Raw genomic sequence first — 22,209 nt, 5'->3', positions numbered from 1 at the left:
ATTTAAATTATTGGTCTTTACAACTGTTAGCATAGTTTTATTATTTTACCACAGGGCAAATCATGACCTTTAAATTTAAAAGAGTGTCATCTTTAACTAATAGTGTGCCTTTACTGGTTGAATTTAATTTAAAAAAATATAGGTACTTGGTACAACATTATTTATATCTCTAAGTGATATATTCCTTTCTGCTCATTAATTACTAATGTATATTCTTATCATATGTTAAGTCAACAATGATTTCTCTGACAGTGTATTCTACTTTCTTGTACTTTCGATACACTGTTTTATATCTTGCTCTCCCATTCTTAGTGGATGGTTGCTCTCTTTGGTTGTTTTCATTTAAATGCAGCGCAGCTAGCCAAAGCTTATTGCACCCAACAATTATAAGCGCTGACACACATGCTGTATGCAGCCAATCGTATCATACTGTTTGCTATTTGTTATTACTGCCAGGGTGTGAAATACGCAATTGCCTAAACGGTGAAAATGAAACCAGTCACCGCAAAACGAGTCTTCTTAGTTACCGTTTTATTGGGATTTATCTTCGCAGTTGGGAGTAAGTATTATTGTACCGTAATCTAGTTACCTGCAGTGTCTCAAAAAATTTAATTTTAACTTTTATGTCTCAAATCAGTTGTCATATTTGGTAGGTGGGGAGGCGTGGCCCACACCCCAAACTTATTTATGGTGGTTAAAGGCCGCCTAAAATTCCAAAGTCACTGCAAATTAGCTTACGAGGTTTATATCGATGAAATATCCATCCTCAGTTATCTTCCCTGCAGTATGCAATACGAGGTAGAAAAAACTAGGCCTTTTATTCGTTTAGAAAGTTTTATTTTTCTTACCGGAATATTTATCTCGTCTGTGCGACTTAAATCCGTATTTTCAAGTCAATCGTTGGTGCTGCACGGAAAAAGAAGAACAACACACAAGGGCACAATAGTTCGTTAGATCCGACATTGATATATGGTTACGGGCACATTAATACACCTTGTCTTAATTTGTTGTGAGTAGATGGCGCGCTGCGATGTAACCTTCTAAAATATTGGCTAGATTATTTTTGTATCTAACGACCAATTGTGTTTTTTTTAAAGAGTTAAACATCTGGATGTTATGTGAAATATTGTCGTAGTTTTCAATATGTACGTTGTTGTTGTTGTTTTGTGGGGTTTAGCGTCATTTTTCAGCACACGATAGGCTATACATGGCGGCCAGTATTAATGGTGGAGGAAGAACCACCGACCCACGAGAAGCTACTGGCAAGCTTTCTCACATACCCACATTGGCCGAATCCGAGACTCGAACCCAGGCAGACAGGTGAGATGGCAGTGATCCGTAACGGAGAGCCCTTTAGATCACTAGGCCACTCGGGGCCCCCTCTCATTTGTACGTAGAGTTTATCACGATTTAAAGGCCTTGGGCCATTCTTAATCAGTTCAGACACAATAGAAGAAGGACACTAAAATAATCAATTTATTTTATGCAGCATAATTGATAATTATTTATAATGACATAATCGTTCCCCTAACATTGTGGGGGGAATAATGAGTCATTTCAGGCATTCCGGGTATTCATAGTAGCCTTAGGTAAGCGTCATCCCCAAACAAACAATAACACAACATGGCTAACAGGAAGAAAACTTAGGTTCAAGAAGGTCTATCTAAGCAGCAGGGAGGGCGAATCGGACATTTTGTCCAATCGTCATTTGGTTTAATTAATACTTTCTGCACTCAGCGGATCCAGCATCGTCAGCGCCCGGTAAAAAAAAAACGACGTCGTCGTCGGGGGGATCGTCCAATCGTCATTTGGTTTAATTAATACTTTCTGCGCGCCGATCCCAGCGTTGTCAGCGTCCGGTAAAAAAGCGCGACGACCGCGTCGATGTCATCGCCCTCCCTGCTGCTAAGTGGCTATTTACAATGAAAATTATTTACAACTAACCGAATATTTGGTCAAATCCGATACGATATCGTGTCCGAGGATCATGTAAATTTATCGTTACAAATCCATGTGGGGTCGACTGAGCATGACTAAAAAAGTTTCGAAAAACATTAAAGTCCATGTCACCGCCGCACCATGTTTGCCAAATATTTCGTAGCGTGTGTGTATCAACGCCGTTGAACACAGCAAGGATATTACAGTTGTCTCTAATTACTTTTGGAATCTGAGTGTATCGTTGAGTGACATATATCACGTCAGTGTTTTTATGCCTGCCTCTGGAAAATATCCTAGCTGGGTTTTTTTGATTGTCTAACATAACATCATCGTACACGACTAAATTGTTAACGTCGCCATCAATATCATCGATACCTGGTGCATCATTGATATCTGTAATAAACTCAATAACATTTTTTTAAGCGATCGCTGATGCATTCTCGTTAAAATCTTTCAACACCTCGTAGCATCGTTGATCATCTACGCTAGGGGCGATTAAATACAACTTGTCCCACTTCATCCATCTCATTATTAAATTAAGTAACAATTGCGTCTTGCCGGATCCAGATGGTCCGATGATAATCATCCGGATCGAGTTTGGTAACGCTGCAACATGCTTAACTGGTTCTCTTGTTTTAGTCGCCGAAAAATCAATTATATTCATATCTCTATACATAAATTATGGATCTATATTGTGTGAAGTGTACTGGCACAAATGATATGACAACCGCTACAACAAGAAATAACAGATCGGCACTTACTGGTAAGTGTGTACAATGCGGTATAAATAAATTTAGATTTATTTCTATTAGACCCGGAGATGTTTTAAAAAAAAGCGAGGAGGTGACATCGCAGCCAAGTTATCAAAACTCCCCGGAACCCCGTGGGCAAAGTATCCAGGAGAAAAACACCTCCCAGGATATAGCTACTGTGGCCCCGGAACACGATTAGATATCAGACTCGATGATCAAAATCAGCCCAAACCCGGTGAGTATCCAATAAACGCTATCGATAAGGCGTGTCATGCTCATGATGTTGCTTACTACAAAAGTAGCGATCTGCAACGGCGTCATATCGCGGATGTAAAATTAATTCACGCGTTAAATGCTATTCCTGATAAATCCGTCAAAGAAAAATTGGCCTCATGGTTGGTAAAATCGGCTATGAAAGGTAAATTAATGATTGGAAGCGGAGCTTCTCGCGCTGGTAATTGAAAACGCTAGCGTTTATAATAACAACATGGAATCCATCTATTATTCTCCGAGAGGATACTGGAAGGGGAAGGCCGCAATTGGTAAGCTTGCAAGCGCTGCAAAGGTAACAAAGGCCACTGCGGCTAATTGGTTATCCAAACAGGCTATATGGCAAATTTATCTACCACCGCCTAAACAAATCAACTTCTCGCGCTTTGATGTCAGCGTACCTAATGAAGTTCATCAGGCTGATATACTATTTCTGCCGCATGACAACGGTTACAAATACGCGCTAACCGTAGTTGATGTTGCGAGTCGATATAAACAAGCGGAGCCGTTAAAAACAAAGTCAGCAACTGAAGTAGCCGATGCGTTTGGGCGGATTTATCGAAGAGGTCCTCTGCGCTGGCCAAATCTATTACAAGTTGATCCTGGTAGTGAATTTCGCGGCGCTGTTCTATCAACGCTGAAACGTCATAGCGTCGCGGTACGACGAGGTCATACTGCGCTACATCGTGATCAGGCAATTGTTGAGCGATTCAATCGGACTCTTGCTGAACGGTTATTTGGATATCAGTACGCAAAAGAATTCATCCAAGAAAAACGATCTCGTGAATGGGTCAAAAGGTTGCCAGGCGTAATTGCAGCGTTAAATAACGAGATTACCCGAGCAATCAACATGAAGCCCAGCGACGCGATTAAAAAAAAGTATATACCCGGAAGATCAAAAATAGATAGCGTTTCCAAGCCGATTCTCGGCGATGTCACTGTTAGATATCTATATGAACCAGGAGAGCTTGAAGGCGGTAAAAAAAGAGCTACTGATCCTATCTGGAGTGTTACCACACATAACATATCAACGATAACACGATCAACTGGTAGACCACCGATCTATAGACTGGATTCAACTGCCCCACAGCGGGGATTTACACGCGAGCAACTACAAGTGATACCTGACGATACTCAATTACCCCCGCGTGGTCTTAACTAGCGCCGTTGCGTCTATTGCACTCAAGACAGGTCAACCTCACATTGTTTTTGACATGACCGAGACTGTTATCGATCCTGTCCACGGTAAATTGGCGGGCGTCTTTATCCGAATAACGCCAGCGCATTACACAATTACAACTCGCGCAGTGATTATTCTGTTGTTGTCGTAACGCAATTATTAATTCGGCATCAATATCAAAACGCCGCTGTTTTTTTTTATCCTGTTGGCGGTAACCCGAGAGTTTTCTATCAATGACGCTTGCATCGATGATGTCGTTGGTGACTCCGTCACTGGCTTCGTCAATAACAATTCTTCGAAGCTGATTTATCCTCCGTACTCGGGACACTGCAAGATAGACTAGATTTGACCATTCGATGCGATTATCAACCATCCAAACAATTGTGTCCGTGATGGTTAGTCCCTGCGAGGAATGTATTGTTGTTGCGTATCCTAGCGTCCACGGGGATTTATCAGCACGTAGCGCGTCCTCGACGACGCTGATATCAACGAGCACGATATCATTCAGCACGAGAATTTGTTTTTTTGTCCCTGACGCTGTCGGGCCTGGAATTTCAACTTCAATGTTTTGCCGCCGTGTATCCGCGGGTCTATAACATAACGGCACTGGGCGCGTTGGAAACTTTTCCTTATGCAACGTAAACAACTTTTGCTGAAGTGTGTCTCTGACTATCTTTCTACTCGCTACAATCAAATCGTTTGGTTTCCATGTTTCCCAAAATTCATTCATTGGAGTTTCGGGAATCACCTCGCGGATTATTTCACATTGAATTCTATCCGGCTGTAATCTGATTAATTTTTTAACCTCGCGCAGTTGTTCATCAAGTGCTCGGTAATCAGTATCGGTTTCTTCATAATAGTCCACAAAACCCTTTAACCAATCATGGGGACCCTCGCCGACAAATGGTGGTGGTTGGCCATGATCTCCGCACATTATCACCGCTGTATTCGCGCGCAGCAACCACTCAAGAAACATTTGTAAAACATCTAACGAAACAGTACATATCTCATCCCAGATGATAACCTCAGGAATAAATTTTTCACCCATTCGATCAGGAGTCCACTCACCGCCGCTGTATCGAAAAAAGCTGTGATAAGTAACGGCGTCAACATTTCGTTGTTTTATCTCTCGCGCTAGTCTATGGGTTGGTGTAAGCACGATTATACTTGCCCGCGTTCGAAATAATTCAATTGCCCGAGTCGTCTTTCCTGACCCGCCACAGCCGCTTAAATAAACTGTTTTGTGCCTGCAAATTGGATCAGAACACGGTGGTGCATTAGACCATTCTGATAGATTATCACCGCGTAGGTAATTGTTTTCAACGGTGACATCTGCTGACGGGGAATAATCGCGTCGTATTTCATTTTTAATTCTCCATGTACCCCAACTCTCGTCCGGACTAGTAAACTCGGCTATGTTTCCCTTATACTTTACGTCAATATAAAATGAATCAATCGCAACTCTAACTGCGGTGTCGGGAAATCTATTTAACATTGAAAATAAATTTATACAAGCATAACCCAGCATAGACGCCCTCAAATGTGGATATGCTGGGCTGTCTCCGTCGCTGTAAGTAACAACTGTACCCAACCTTGTTCCATTGGACAAGAAAGCTGTTTTGCAGTTCACGTATCTATTTTTCGCCACTGCGTCCTTGATTACGAAATCATATTCTGCGTCATCTATAATCAGCCGTGAGCAATATCGTTTGTAGTCGCAGTTTTTTCCACCTTGTGTGAACTTACCAATTATTTTTCTACCGAGATCTTTTGCCTCGCGGTTTCGTTGGTTGAATATCTTTTGGGACCATTCGATGATATATTCCTCGTCGGCATCAATGTGTTTTCTGGACTCGTCAATTATGTTATCTAGACGCTCCGGTTCTGGTAACCAGACTTCAGTCTGCGCTCGATATGATATAATCGCGTCACTGACAATCAACGAAATTAGCATTTTACAATCAACCATATACCGTAGCAGCGCTATTGGCAGCCACTTCTTTTCAGTCATGTGTCTACCGATCCAAATATAGCAACAGCGATGAAGTCCTGCTGCGAATTCAAATGATACTATGCGAGCGAATCCGGTTAAATCAAAATCAGGCAGTGGTCCATTAATAGCAACACGAGTCATTTCATGTCTGGGGTGTCCAAATCGTTTAAAGTACTCAGCGGCGGATCCATACCCGAGAAAACTAGCTGGATAACAGGCAACCATATCAACGGAAATCATAGCGTCGCGGTTGTATTCAGTGTTCCATAGTCCACCGTGATAGTATTCCAAACAACTGGATTGTACATCCGGTAGAAATTCCTTGCGTGTTGGACTGCACGCATTTTTCTTTGCTGCAACATGAGCCGCAACCGATGGAATCGTAAAACAATTTGTTAGCAGTTGTTCATCATGCTCTCCAAATTCCATGGCGGTTTTTTTCATCTTGTTGTGAAACGCTTCAGTGCGATATAATTCACCGTTTGGTCTTACAAACTGATCAAAGGTATCCGCATCGTTTTCAGCGCTGCGAAGTAACCACACTGACACAGGGTCGTCTTTACGCAAACAAGCAATAGCATCAAATAGTTTCCTCTCCGCGAGAAAACCATCCTGTATAAATTCCCCCGGGATATACTTTACTGTTCTATCCCGTGGAAATACTGTGATCGCGGGCGTCCACGCGTGTTCGTTATGATCAATAATTTTAATTGGGGCTCCCTTTGATTTGTACTTTGATTCGTGTAATACTTCACCGGTTATCGTTGTAACGGTTATTGGAAATCTCAACGACGTTTCTAATCTCGCTATGTCGCTGATGGTCGCTCCTCGCTCGCGCACTGTCTCCTCCCACTGGTTGATTTTGCTACGTCGTAAATCAGTCAATTTGTTTCCTCGACATGCATTTGTAAAATGCTCTATTATTCGTTCTGCTACACAATTTATCCCCGTTGACTGTTTCATCGGCGCTAGTTTTCCGATATCAGGTTTCTTATTTAACGGGTATATTCCATAAACAACTGCTGCTTCAGGATACGCCCGTTCATAGTATGGTCTGTCAATTCCGGTTAACAACCCCGGCTTGGAGTCGCGGCTAACAATAACTGTTTTCTTGTCGCTGAGAACTGGTTCAAATTTATCACGTATGATCCAATTACCTGATTCCACCCGGACAATGAATTTTACTCTGAAGAAATACTTTTTACCGTCAAGTTGTGATATTATCGTTGCTGCGCGGTTGTCGTTCATGGTAGCATCAACAACGCCATCAATTCGAAATGTTGACCAACTATGAGATGCACCATCACGCTTGAATTCATTGATACAATCGCGTATTTTGTTCAACAGGGTTCTATCGTTTATTAACGCTTTTGGTGCGTCCTTGAGGGCTCTATCGAGATTAAACCTAATATTTTTCCAGGGCTTAATTGCTGCTAATTTCTTAAACTCCTCCTCCGTATAATTAAAACAAGTATTTAAATTAAAGAATATAGTATAATGAATCACTGCAAATGGTTGATGATTGGGTCGACAACCCCGTGCAATAAATCATGTAGAGGTGAATTCTGCGGATATCATTTACAAGGCGTTCGTAATGGTTCTCTTGGCCCCCTCCCGTGCTTGGTTTGCCATGTCGGTGTAATAGGGAAATCGCAGTTGTGTATCAATTGTGGCGGAAAGCGATACAGGGAACTAAAACGCTATTATGACAAACGAATAAAAATGCCGTCATTGACCCCACCGCTGACTCCGTCAAGGACAAAATCATCAAAACTCCTCAAGACTACATTGAAAGGTTTATAATTAAACCAAATAATGAATTAGACAAGTAGTATTATTATACAAATGGACCAAGAGTTCAGACCTCACCCTGTGCTCGCTAATTACGAGGCATCTCGCGACGGCGTTGTTCGAAACCGCAGACTGAAGAAGCCGGTTGGTACCGTAAATAATCACGGGTATTTGGTGTTTGGTGCCGGGGGGAAAATTTATCTTGTTCACAGGGTGGTATACGAAGCGTTTAACGGACCAATCGAGGACGGTCTCGTTATTGATCATATTGATGGATGCCCTCAAAATAATTCTCTTATAAACCTGCAAGCTATCTCTCAGAGCGAAAATAGCAAAAAAGGCCAAACTGGTAAATGCTCAAAGCAAGCAAGGGGTGTCAAATCGTTTGATACAATAACGCACGAGGAAAAAACATTTCACTCTATAAATGCGGCAGGAAAATATTTCGACATTTGTAGGGCCTCAGTACGATTTGTTGCAGAACGAGTATATCAAACAGCTTTATCAGGTAAAAATGGACACAGAATTCGATTTTCGTACATAAATAAACCCTCCGATTATATCAGCGAGTGACAAGGTCACCATGACGAATTGTCTGTAATACTTCATACTAAATAACACACCTCGGGATTGATACGCAGGGTTCATTTTGTAAAATATTTTTTTTATTATTTAAAAATAAGATGTTTTATAAGAATATGAATATCGAAGACATCAATAATATATTAACCGAGATTTCAAAATTAAAAAATCAAGGAATTGAATTATCCGATGGTCTCAACAGCGAAAAAATATTATCCGATTATGAGATTATTAACGAACAATTGAAACGGGGGCGTTTTACCCTGGCCCGCGAGTACGCTTTTATAAAACGATTACAACATACGATTAATGAAAACCTGTACCACAATGACGTAAATGCATTCATTGGACTATTCACTGCCGTTGAAATAATACGAAAAAAACTTGGACGTGTTTATGAACGACGCCGGGAGATTTCTAGTAAGATCAAAAACATTAGAAGGATCATAGACGAAAACTCCGTGGAGCCCCCGATGGTACATTAAATGTATACATATTCCCCCCCCCCCCCCCGATAGGTCATATTCTCGCCACACTCGGCGGGAAATTAGAAATTGCGGAGCAATTTGCAATAATGGTAGGTGAATCACTTACTACTCGGCTAGCCAGAGAGCGGCTAGCAGCGCTTAAAAAGTTCATACCGTTACGAGACAGGGTCCGAAAACAACTTCAAACGTGGCAACAACTACAAACTGATTTTGCTGTTGGAAGCGAACAACTCTTTGCCCCGGTAAAAAGCGCAACTGTGCCCGTCCTCGGTGCGCTTGAAAAGATAGCGGCTCAGACCGAACAAACAAAAGAGTCTCTGGAAACACTTCCTGCGAAAATAGCGGTTGCTACAACACGGAGGCCGCCACCACTCGCTATAACCGAACCACAAGAACCTTATGTTACAATTGCCGATGAAGAAGAACTAGGTGCTACTGCAAGAGAACCAGAAGAAGAAATACCGGAAGAAATACCGGAAGGAATACCGGAAGAAATACCGGGGGGGGGGGAGAATATACCCCGTAATATACTTAAAAAGGACACAATAGATAAAATTAGAGCCATCGACAGCGATGAAGAATTGATTAATTTTGTTGTTACAACATCACCTAAGAGCCTTCGAGATGAGCATATCAATGAAGGTTACAAGAAAAAAATAACCTCGACGGAGAACTGGGCAAGAATAGTGTATTTAGCAAGTAGATATAAAGACGAACTACCACGTCGTGGTGATCCCAATTACAAAGCATTCCTCGAGAAAGTAAAAAATATAAAACCAAAAAAAGGAAAAGGATACAGCGGTGTGGTTGAAAACGCTTGTCCTGGTAGTGTTCTCAGTGATATATCACGGCTGGAAGTACTAATCGGAGGAAAACGAGCCGGAAATAACTCTCCGGAAATAATCAATGAGGCCGCTGATATTTGCAGGCGGTTATTTGCAGGCGGTATCATGGACATTAATGCATATCGAACGCTCATAGACGAGCTCGTGGATGATTAATTGGAAAACTGGTGTTTTTATAATAAAGATGATCATACACTACAACCATGATAAACCAGTACTCGTTTACGTGGTAAACTCGCGATTGCCTGTTTACCGCGCGTACTATGGAGATGGTCTCGGTAGCACCATTGCGGGGTTATTTACAAGAATGGCCCCAAAAGTAGCGCCGTTAGCCAAACAATTAGGAATGAAGGCTATTGATGTTATTCGTGATAGGGGTATTAGTGCTATTGGAGATGTTGCCGGAAAGGCGTTTTCTGCAGCAAAGGACAAACTAATGTCGTTGGTGAGAAGAAAAAAACAGAAACCGCCGCCGCTGCCATCAACAACAGTGATGCCTGCAAATGTCAGTAAAGTAATAAATAACGCGGTGGAAAAAAAACTAGAGTCGTTGGCGGCTCAGTCATCCACTGATGCAACAACCAACGCGCTCATGAACGCGATAGCGGGAAGTGGTCTTAAACAAAATTCAAAGAATTTACGACGAAAGCGACGTTGATGAATTGCAATTGAAAACATCAACATGATAAATAATAAAATGTTTGCGCGAACCGCTGATCCCGCGTTTGATATGGACGCCCCAGTGCGCAGGGATGATTCTGTCCGTGATTATCAATTTTATTCCTATCAACCACCACAAGCCGACCTACGATCGCGAATTGAACTTCAAGTCCAAGATACCAGTAAATACTTTTTGCAGTGTGAAGCGTTTATCGAAATCGAGGGGGAACTCGTGACAAATGTTGCCGCTAATACACCGTACGCAGATGACCATCGTGTTCGAGTTGGTTTTGTCAACAACGGTATCATGGCGTTATTTGAGAGTGCCAGATATCTTATTGACGGGCGAGAAATTGAATCAATAGAACGCGAGGTTGATGTTGCAACGACGATAATTGGGTTAGCAAGATACTCGGATGATTATACAAGATCGGCGGGCCCATCTATGATGTTCGCAAAGGACACCACTAATAACGCTGACCACCTTCAGTACATTAACTTGCTGACGGCAAGAGATAACGCAGTTGACCCACAGGCTGAAGCAGCCAACCCAGACCGCAGGACAAGACCAGGCGCTGATTTCACTATTATAAGAAGTGTTAACAGTGATTTCAATCTAGGATTCGCAACACGAGTAGGGATGTTGCAAGGACCACGCCGACAGTTTTCATGCGCGATTCCACTCCATCACATATTCGGATTTTGCAGAAATGTCAGAAAAGTTATCTATGGGGCTAAGCATACAATCGCGCTAATGCGAAGGGGCGATGATAACAATGCAATATGGCGTGCTGCTGGCGTCACTAACGGTAAAGTCGTTTTAACTAAAATAGCATTGTGGATGCCGGTGTTGACTCCATCAGTTACCACGGAAGCACGATTGTTATCATTTATGGAACGGGGGGGGGGAAATCGTTGTTGAGTTGGCTAGCGGTAACAACTGATGCTAAAGAGGATAATGTCGCTGATACATTTACATGGCACTTGGCATCAAAACAGGGTGTTTCAGCCCCGCGTCATATATTTATAGCGCTACAGAATATGAATCGATTGGGTAATCAAGAACGCAGCCATATGATATTTGATCAATTAGGAGTCAGGGATGTTTCGCTGAGAATAAACGGACAACAGGAACCATCCGAGGATATACAGCTTGATTACGGCGACAACCATATTGCACATGTGTACCATCGATTGCTGTCATATATGGGTCGTGATCAAAACGTCGACACTGGTTTGCAAATATCACAACTTGATTTTAAAAACCTGTATCCGATTTATTATTTTTCGTTGGAACATCTTGATTTAACGAGACAATCCGTCGTTGATATACACTTCCGAGCTCGTATAGCCCCGGGTGGTGCCGATTATAGAGCGGTTGCTGTCATTCTCAGCGATAAATCAATGCTGCTAGAAGGTGTTGGTGGACGAATGAGAATCGTTGATGCGCCAGTGGAAAACATGTAATTGAAAACACAAACGCGTTTACAATAAAATGTCGTATAGTGTTGTCGGCGTTACACTAACTGATGGTCAAGTCAAGAAATTACGATCAAAGTCGGCTAAACAATGCGGGACCACAGTAACGCTAAAGTCGTCGCAGATGGCAGGTGGTAATCATAAAATATCGTTGACGGCGCGTCAAATAAAACATTTCAATGATGCAATGAAGAATAAAAAGGGTGTTCAAATAACTTTTTCAGCCGCAGCGATCAAAGACATGGAAAAGACCGGTGGGATATTTCCGCTGTTAGCTGCGATTCCAGCGTTGATTGCCGCGGCCGCACCAGCAGTGGCTAAGGCGGCGGCGTTGGGGGCCGTTGGTACCGCGACGGGGATGGCATTGAAGAAGGCAACCGGAAGAGGCTATAAAAAAAAGAAACAAGGACGATCCGTGGCCGGAAAGGGTCTAAGACTACCGGGAACCCCGTATTCATGGTACTCGGGAAAGGGTCTAAGACTACCGGGAACCGTTTATTAACGCAAGAGTCAATGACTCCTATGTCTAATTTTGATTTAATAGATGCCGCCGACGTGTTAGCGATAAAAAACTTCAGAGGTGTTTTTATGAGGGATCAATTACCGGCGGCACCAAGGAATATTGAAACCGGCATAATTAACCTCGATAAATCCTCCGGAGCGGAAACTCATTGGGTTGCGTACGCGATTGATCCGCGTGCGATCGTCTATTTTGATTCATACGGGTTAGCCCCGCCGAACGAGTTCATGCGGTATATCCGGGCGTGTTCAGCCCCGGTTTTTTATTCCACGCTGCCAACACAGCAATTAAGTGACCCACCGATATGTGGCCGTGAGGTATTGAACGTACTCGTGGCGATTTCATCATCTCGGAAACCACCTCATGTGGTTGTAAACGAATACACTAGTGGGGTCGTAGAGGCCCGGCGGGTTAATTAAAAACACCGTTTTTTTTTTACAATAACGATGATTGATATTTGGGGACGACCTATCTCGGCGCTGAAAGAATCCACGAAAACGCCCGCCACCGATGACATAAAAAACTAATCGAGGATGAAATCGCCGATACGTTAAATCTAACCAGTGTTGACCCAGGTGAAATAGTTGTATTTCAAGACCGCCAGGGTAAATTAAAATCCAGTAATGTGTCACTCGACGATGTTTTAATACGACAGCGTGATGCCGCAGAGAACACTATCGCGCTGTATACCAGCGACGGACGACTCAAACCGGGTGAACATCTATCGACGATAACGAATAGGGTAACATTAGTCCAAGACGGTTTTATAAGGTTGGATAGATCCGTGACCGAACTTGACGCGCAGGTGAAAAAATCTGTCACCGAGGTGAAAAAATCTGTCACCGATGTACAACTCACTACCGCTAGTTTTTTTGGGACCCCGACGGTAACCGAACCGAATATTACAACAATAAAAAATACTATTTCGGAGTTTACAACGCTGTCGGGCCAATTTTACACGTTACGAAAAAATGTTAACAGGATCGATGACAACTTTAATAAATTCTTTGGTCAAAAAAATACCAAGCTGGATGAAATTACAACAACTATAAATGATATCACTGCGTATGGACAGGAAATAAGAACAATCAAAACTGATGTTGCAGCGAACAAAGGGAATATGGACGCGCATACAGGGGAAATAAAAACAATCAAAACTGATGTTGCAGCGAACAAAGGGAATATAGACGCGCATACAGGGGAAATAAAAACAATCAAAACTGATGTTGAAGCGAACAAAGGGAATATAGACGCGCATACAGGGGAAATAAAAACAATCAAAACTGATGTTGCAGCGAACAAAAAAAGTATAGACGCGTATGGAGGGGAAATAAAAACAATCAAAACTGATGTTGCAGCGAACAAAAAAGTATAGACGCGTATGGAGGGGAAATAAAAACAGTCAAAACTGATGTTGCAGCGAACAAAAAAAGTATAGACGCGTATGGAGGGGAAATAGAAACAGTCAAAACTGATGTTGCAGCGAACAAAAAAAGTATAGACGTGCATACAGGGGAAATAGAAACAGTCAAAACTGATGTTGCAGCGAACAAAAAAAGTATAGACGTGCATACAGGGGAAATAGAAACAGTCAAAACTGATGTTGCAGCGAACAAAAAAAGTATAGACGTGCATGAACGGAGAATAGGAACGATCAAAACTGATGTTGCAGCGAACAAGAATAATATAATCGCGCATGAACGGAGAATAGAAACAATCAGAACTGATGTTGCAGCGATCAGAACTAGTATAAACGCGCATGAAATGGAAATAGGAACAGTCAAAACTGATGTTGAAGCGAACGGAAAAAATGTAGACGCGCATACACAGGAAATAAATACACTCATTACTAAGGTTGCAGCGAACAAAAGGAATATAGACGCGTATACAGGGGAAATAGGAACAATCAAACTTGATGTTGCAGCGAACAAAAAAAGTATAACCGAGAATACACGGGAAATAGAAACAATCAAAACTGATGTTGAAGCAAACAAAAAAAATGTAGACGTGCATACACAGGAAATAGTAACGCTCAAAACTAATGTTGAAGCGGACAAAAAAAATGTAGACGCGTATAAAGGGGAAATAGTAACGCTCAAAACTAATGTTGAAGCGAACAAAAATAATATAGACGCGTATTGGCGGGGAATAGGAATAATCAAAACTGATGTTGCAGCGAACAAAAAAAGTATAGACGCGCATGCATATGAAATAGGAACAATCAAACTTGATGTTGCAGCAAACAGAAAAAGTATAACCGAGAATACACGGGAAATAGGAACGATCAAAACTGATGTTGAAGCGATTAAAGACAGACTACCTAGAATGACAGAGCAACTCGAAAAAATAAAAATCCCTCATGAGAACGCCATCAACACAGTATACACAATTCGGCATGGATCATTCGATTGGACTCCTACGCATAATACAGTAAATATCACCGCAACTGTTAAGGGCATTTATCGATTGACGTTGATTTCAGCGATGCAGTTCAGTATATCATCGTCGAGTTCATCCGGGTTTAACAATACAATATCAACAATCGTTGACAAAAATGCAACCGAACGGTTTGTAATTAGAGCCGTTGATAGCGGTCTATTTAGGACAAACATCACATGGTATGTGGAATTTGTAGTGGATCTAAGTAAGTAATTGAAAACACTAACTCTCTTAAAATAAAAATGACCACCAAGGTAATTGAATCGGAGGTATCACCGACGTCACATCAATATCGATTCGATACCGCAAAAGAATTCTCCGCGAACTTGAAAACGCTTTCCGAACAATACCGCGCAAAAATCAAAAAATACCGCCGAAAAATAACCGCCATCGACGTGGCCGTGTACTCGGTGTCCGGTTTAGTAGCTGGTACCGGTGTCATTTTATCCACGGTGACCATGATGGCCCCGATCGCTGTTCCAATCGCTATCTCCGCGGCGACAACAATTGCTGGAGTCGCCAACGCAATCACTAGAAAGATATCATCGTGTTCTCAAAAAAAACTTAACGAGTATACAGTAAAACATCAAATAATATCCGACGCGTACTCGAAATTATCCGGGTTGATCTCGTTGTCGATCGATAATTCGTTCATATCCGATGTTGAATTCTCCACGATGGTCCAGTTGTATGGCTCCGCGATGTCAAAAATCGAAAATTTTCAACTGGAAGCCGGAAACCACGTCGCTGAAACCACTTCAATGGGCTTAAAACATTCTTCTGAAAACAAGCAGGTTGTTGATATTCGGTGTTGAAATTAAACACTAAAAACAGCGAATAATAATAATGTCGCTGAACCCCGAAGGGTTTCAATTACTTCAACGGATCGCGGAAAACACCACTCCGGTACAAACAAGTATGATATCGATAACGTCAACGAAACCCGAATTCAGTGTGAACTTCCCATCATCGGTTCCAGTGAAGGAAATAGCGCTGGCAAAATTGCGAGTATATCACAGTTGGCCTAATATCCGAGCGGACGCATTTAACGGACAACAACCTAATAACTCGCTGGTTTTTGCATGGACAAATAAACCCGATGGAACCCCAGACTGGAAGGAGGTTACAATACCAACTGGGTCATACCAAATAGAACAAATCAATAAAGAATTTCAACGCAGGATAAAATCGATCACAGGAAAAGAATCAAAAATCGCTATTACGGTTCATGAACCGACGTTATCGTCGACGATTGAAATAAGCACACCGGGGTATATGGTTGATATTTATGGTAGTTCAATAAGAACCATACTGGGATGGCCTAAGAATCCACCTCATCAAATCCCCGCGGACTTGCACACGAATGCGCAATCGTATCATGAAATTAATCCCAGTTATCGAGATGATTTGTCTATTATAAAAAACACGTTATTACCCAGCAGGTTTATTTTTCAAGACAGGAATACCATGCAATGGTATTTTCCGTATAAGGAAACTCCTGAATCGTCCGCCGTGGTCACAGTTAGTTTCAATGATATCACTGGTGCGTTTGCCGAGATTAATCGTAATTACCGATCACAACTAGAACAGCTACGGAAAACAAAGGCACGAAAACACGTTGAGGTGTTAAATCAACTTATATCAGACATGGAATATATTAATGAACGAATCGTTAAGACAACATCTGCTAACAGCGATGATAATAAACAAAAATTTCTAACCGAGTATAATATCACAGAAGCCGATTTACCCGATTTCAAGTTTCCAGGATACAACGCACCAGAACTAAGAAAATCTCTTAATGATTTTCTCGCCCCATCAACTATCCTCAGACACGATAACGGAGAGGATGGTAGGCATATTGCTCCATACAACGTAAATATTACGTCTGTGATAGCAATCAATCTAGTGTGTGATGTTGTCGAAGGGAGTTACCAGGTGGATACCAAGCAATCAAATCAGGCTCAACAGGGGTATATCCTTTATTCATTTTCACCAACAGCCCCTCCGGGATTTTTAATCGTTGAGAGTCCGATTAATCCGGTCTATATGCGATGCCATAATCGGTTTTTAACAAGAATTAATTTTAAACTTACCGATCAGTCAAATAACCTAATTGATCTACAAGAGGAGGAGTTAGTGATCACTCTGTTTGTAAGATCATTGTAAATAGCCACTTAGCAGCAGGGAGGGCGATGACATCGACGCGGTCGTCGCGCTTTTTTACCGGACGCTGACAACGCTGGGATCGGCGCGCAGAAAGTATTAATTAAACCAAATGACGATTGGACGATCCCCCCGACGACGACGTCGTTTTTTTTTTACCGGGCGCTGACGATGCTGGATCCGCTGAGTGCAGAAGGTATTAATTAAACCAAATGACGTTTGGACAAAATGTCCGATTCGCCCTCCCTGCTGCTATCTACCTGAATATATTAAATTTCATTTTGAAAACCTTACACGATTTGAGAATTTACTAGACAACCTATCTTATATAGGTATGCCGACAGGAAAACTGAGACTAGACAACATATCTTATATAGGTATGCCGACAGAAAAATTGAGTTATATTTCAGAGACGCGGAAATAATTTGGGCTGCCGATTTTCACCTTTATGAAAAAGGTTTGTATTAAGGTTTGTATTACCTTATATAAAATTTGTCTTGTTCTCTACGAGCATACTTTGGGATTCAACGCAGATTTTCTTTGCATACCAGTTGCACATGTTAGGCTGTAATGTTCACTCGAAGGTGCAAAAAGGTATAACAAAACTTTCTTCTGCTGGCTCAATCAATAGTAACAGGCATGTATGAAATAACTAGATGCTTCACAACAAAAACATCAATGAAACTTTTACCCAAGTGGAACAATTTACACGAATGACGGCTAGGTATTTATTTTTGCCGTTGGAGGGGTGGAAATGAGAGATAAGGATTACATAACGTAAGTCCCGTGTCCCGTGTAAATTCACCCTTATAACAGATGATACGGACAAAGTAAGCTTCATTGTCATACATTGCATGGGCGTTTCAGTCAAAATATTTATCAGAATAAGTAGCATTAATTTCAGGAATTAATTAATCCCACAAACACACATGGACCAAGTGAGTACTCTCAATAATAAGAGAGATGAAAATGTGATGGTTGATATTTTTTTCAGTGCTGGTTACATGCTTCTTACAACATTAATGATACAGTCTCAAAATGCATGCAATATATCAATTGTGTCACTGGAAAGAAAGTCCGCTTTTAGCGCATGTTTTGAACTTTAGAAAGTTAAATATCTGTGCCGTGTATTCAACTATGCTAGTAACATTTACATAATAGTAAGGAACTAACTATTTGACTCGGAAAAAAGATCTCTATGTAGAAAAACAGTACTTGCGAATTTCATTGAAAGGTCTGTTTGTCAACCGTGACGCTTGTTGTAAAGTTGTCGTTGCAGTGGACAGAGTACAATGCGGTTGTACTTAAATACTGTTTAATCTATTTATCCAAATGACATTTGAAACAAAATACAGTAGTGAAGGCAACATATTAGTCACATTATGGACATTATTTCTGAAAGAAAAGATGACGCATTTTTAATGAAAGATCAGAAGGATGGACTACTGGAGAGAGAGAGAGAGAGAGAGAGAGAGAGAGATGATCCTGATATCTCGTTAAATGATTAACAGCTGTACTTCAGCAGCATATTTCAATTCTTTATTACATGGTAGCGCCAGGACAACGTGGAACTAAAATTCACAGCACAACGTTTTTGCGTTGTCCACTTATTAATATAAACGTGTCCGTGTAAGTTTACTCTCCTACACTTTACAATTCTTACTTTTCAATTAAATTATTTGAAATTATTAACATTCATTTTTATGTGAGTCGATACCTCCATCATGGGGTATGATTTGTACAAATGATGTATCTTCCATACCTTTTGAAGTCAGTTAGACTTATCACAATACCTTGAATGATTTTTGTTGGCCGAAAGTTAACGTTGATGTTTTTAAATATTGTACATCTTGTTACACTTGTCAAATGGCACGAAAAGCTAAACGGAAGGTACAGAAGGCTCATCTGCAACATATTACTGCATTTGAAGAATCATTCTGCAGGATAATGGTAGACTTTGTCGGTCCCTTACTTAAGACCACAATAACCGATCACCATAACGTGTGCGTGGACAAGATTGCCAGAGGCAATTTCTTTAAAAATATTAATTTCATGGTTAAAGATAATGTACCATTTGTACATCTGTTGGCCTTTCCAAATATATAAAGCATGATAAAGGTTCAAAGTTTTTGTCTGGAATATTACAAGTTATGTATGAATGAGGCATCCATCAATTTAATTTTTTGTGTGCTTATCATCCCGAAAGTAAAGGGAGTTAGGAAAGTTTTCATAGAAGAATATGATTTGATTATTTTGGTTCGATACAGGAAAGGATTGGGATGAGGGTGTTGATTTACTGCTGTTTGTTGTTAGGGAATCATTTCCAGAATCACTGGGTTTTAGTCCTTTTGAAGTGGGGACATACTGAATTTGAACCATTGAAATTATCAAGACACTTCTTTTAAAAGTGGATTCGAGTTTAATCTTCTTGACCATTGTTATATATATTGTCCGTAATTGAGGTTAGGGGTTTGGGCCTACCTGACTAATGTCATTTATTTTTAAATATGTGGAGTTCAGTTCAGGACTTGGTTTTTCCATTGTATAAAACATTGTCCACCTAACTGGTTAGCTAAATTTAAGTAAAGGACCTGACATTGTATACAAATTAAAATATTCTGAAAATGAATCTTTGACAACATCCTGGTCATTTTATTGTGCCTTGAGTTTTAATATAAGGATGAAGTCAGCAAAACGTATTTATTTCTATCTGGATTTCGCTATTTTCTGTTAGTTCATTCAAGACCATAGGCTTATAACAGAAACTTGGGGCTCGTCTGGAGTCTGAAACCAACAAGCATTCAAAATGAGACCTAAGATAGCGAACTTCGTTTCAATTTCTACTCTGGATGTGTTCGAGTCTATGGTAAAATATAATTTACTTGAGCTTGCCAGACCATTACATATTTCGGACGTAAAATCATCTTAAAGCAATGAAATGTTTTGATCCAGTTTTTTGTGGAAAGGAAACTTTTGGTAAAATTACTTTGGGTTTGAGTAGTTAGTTTGTCTCTGGGATTTATAGGAAATTAAAGGGATTAAAGTTAAAAGAAACTCCCAGATTGAATTAGAATTATCAAAACTTCAGCTTCAGAAAGAAATGACGGAATTGAAAATGAAGAAAGATGAAATCAAGAGGCAAATACAAAGGCATCGATTGAGAGAGAGAGAGAGAGAGAGAGAGAGAGAGAGAGAGAGAGAGAAACAAAGAGATATACAGACAGATATAGAAGAGAAACGCAACTGACATTGAAATAATAAGAACTGGCAGGTGGAGCACACTCATACCCTTTACAAATAAGTTCAGGTTTTGATATTACCGTAAATATTAGGTTAAGAACCCTTTGTCAAGAAAAAGAAGTAGATATTTTTCTCACTTTAAGAAACTGGCTGACAGTTAGAAATGGCCAAGATAGCATTGGACATTGTTATTGCAAAGTGTACTTATTGGTAAAGCTCGTGAAGTCTACATTTCATTTTTGGTATAACCAAGTGCTGATTATTATATGGTTACGGAATGCATCTTGTAGAGTTATGAGTTGGTTTCTGAGGCATATCGACAAAGCTTTAGGAATTGTAGAAATAAAAACTTGACAAACCCATACCGAATTTGAAATTATAAAGAAATATTTGATATGTGGTGCTCAGCCAAGAATTTGATCAATATTTCAATAACATCAGAGAGCTGATATTAATTGAAGAGTTCAAGAATTTTGTCCATAGCGATGTCAATACCTATCTATCTGAGCAAAACTTGAAATTTCAGAAACTTCTGCTCGCACAGCTGATGATTATTCAGTGATTTACAAAGTTATTTTGTTGTCAACAAGGCTTCCTTTAGCCCAATGTTAGGAATCAAACTCTGATAAGACTGATTAGAAAATCTTATATATTACTACTTGCATGTATTGAAATAAGACAGGAAACGCCATTCATGTTTGTTACAGGTTGAAAAATAAGCAACAGAGTATAACATGATCAATTCCAAATGTGCTTGTTTCAGAATGGTCAATGTCACTGTCATAATAAAAAAGTTCTGAATATAGTGTTGCAGAAATCCAAATTATACCCAACGTTGAAAGTGTTGATGTGCCAGTGATGACCTGCATCGTGGTGTTGAACTAACCGTCTTTTATTGAAATGGTATAAAATAATTCAGATATATCAATACAGATAGAATATATTTTTTATGTATCAGTTGCTTACATAATTAAAACAGTCAATAATTTAGATCAAATTTATATAGAAACGAACAGAAGAGCGTCCCAAAGTGAAACAATATATGATACGCAGTGACGTTGAGATTGGAGGTGTAAAATGATTTTTATCAGGAATAAGTCTAAAACAGTAAAACAAATGTCAATACCCAAATTATCAGGTGCGCCATATTCATTACAAAGAATTGCATATAATATATGTCAAAATGAAATACTGAAACAAATTATATGTGTAAGAAAACTTTATTTCGCCATACGGTGCTAAGGAAGGTGTTCTAGCCACTGTCATGGTATCACCCCTGGAACTACTTCATGTTACTGTCTGTGGAATATATCTGACATTATTCATGTTATATTTGCCTGTGGACCTTATTCGTGGAATATTTACATACTTAGTCCCAATTCAATTTTTTAATCTTTGCCTCTCACATCCACTACGACATCAAAATGAACAGATCTTCACAAAAGCCAACATTGTACGTTTTGTAAGTAATGACGGGGTACCATATACTATGCTTTTAAACAAAAACCAAAATAACACAAGTGGGTTTTCAGTATTGTATTTTTTCAAAATAGTCCTCATCTTGAGTCGAGCAAATTCTGTTTTTCGTTTCCATTTCAGATAAACTCTAGATCCAATATTATTATACAACTGTTTCTATGGCAATTTTAATCCTCATTACACTCATAATTATGATTGATTACGATGGTCAAGACGTAGATGGGTGAGTTTCGACTGCAAAATAAAATTCAGAGATGTCCTAAATCTGGATGCATCTTATATTACCGATCTATACTGCAGGATTGCTGAGATCCCATATTTTATCACTGAATGAAAATTAAACAAAATAAGTAAGAAAACTTCAAAAAATATAATATCAAATTATTC

At 40.2% G+C, this 22,209-nt stretch overlaps 1 protein-coding gene across 2 annotated transcripts in view; it reads left to right on the top strand.

Moving 5' to 3' along the window:
• The first annotated feature begins 365 nt into the window (after window positions 1–365).
• LOC149799774 (uncharacterized) overlaps window positions 366–22,209 on the top strand; it is a 40,212-nt gene continuing 18,368 nt past the window's right edge. Inside the window, exon 1 of one of the 2 annotated variants that reach the window (XM_089959162.1) lies at window positions 366–559. In XM_089959162.1, the coding sequence (XP_089815288.1) occupies window positions 490–559 (70 nt within the window). In that variant the 5' untranslated portion in view covers window positions 366–489. The remainder of the gene's footprint in view (window positions 560–22,209) is intronic. The other variant, XM_089959161.1, reaches the window with a different exon arrangement.

Source organism: Sinohyriopsis cumingii, chromosome 5 (assembly GCF_028554795.1).
Source record: "Sinohyriopsis cumingii isolate HCF-2022 chromosome 5, ASM2855479v2, whole genome shotgun sequence".
Lineage (NCBI taxonomy): Eukaryota > Metazoa > Mollusca > Bivalvia > Unionida > Unionidae > Sinohyriopsis > Sinohyriopsis cumingii.
Note: the sequence above shows the minus strand (reverse complement) of the source record. Positions and strands in the feature narration are given on the sequence as shown.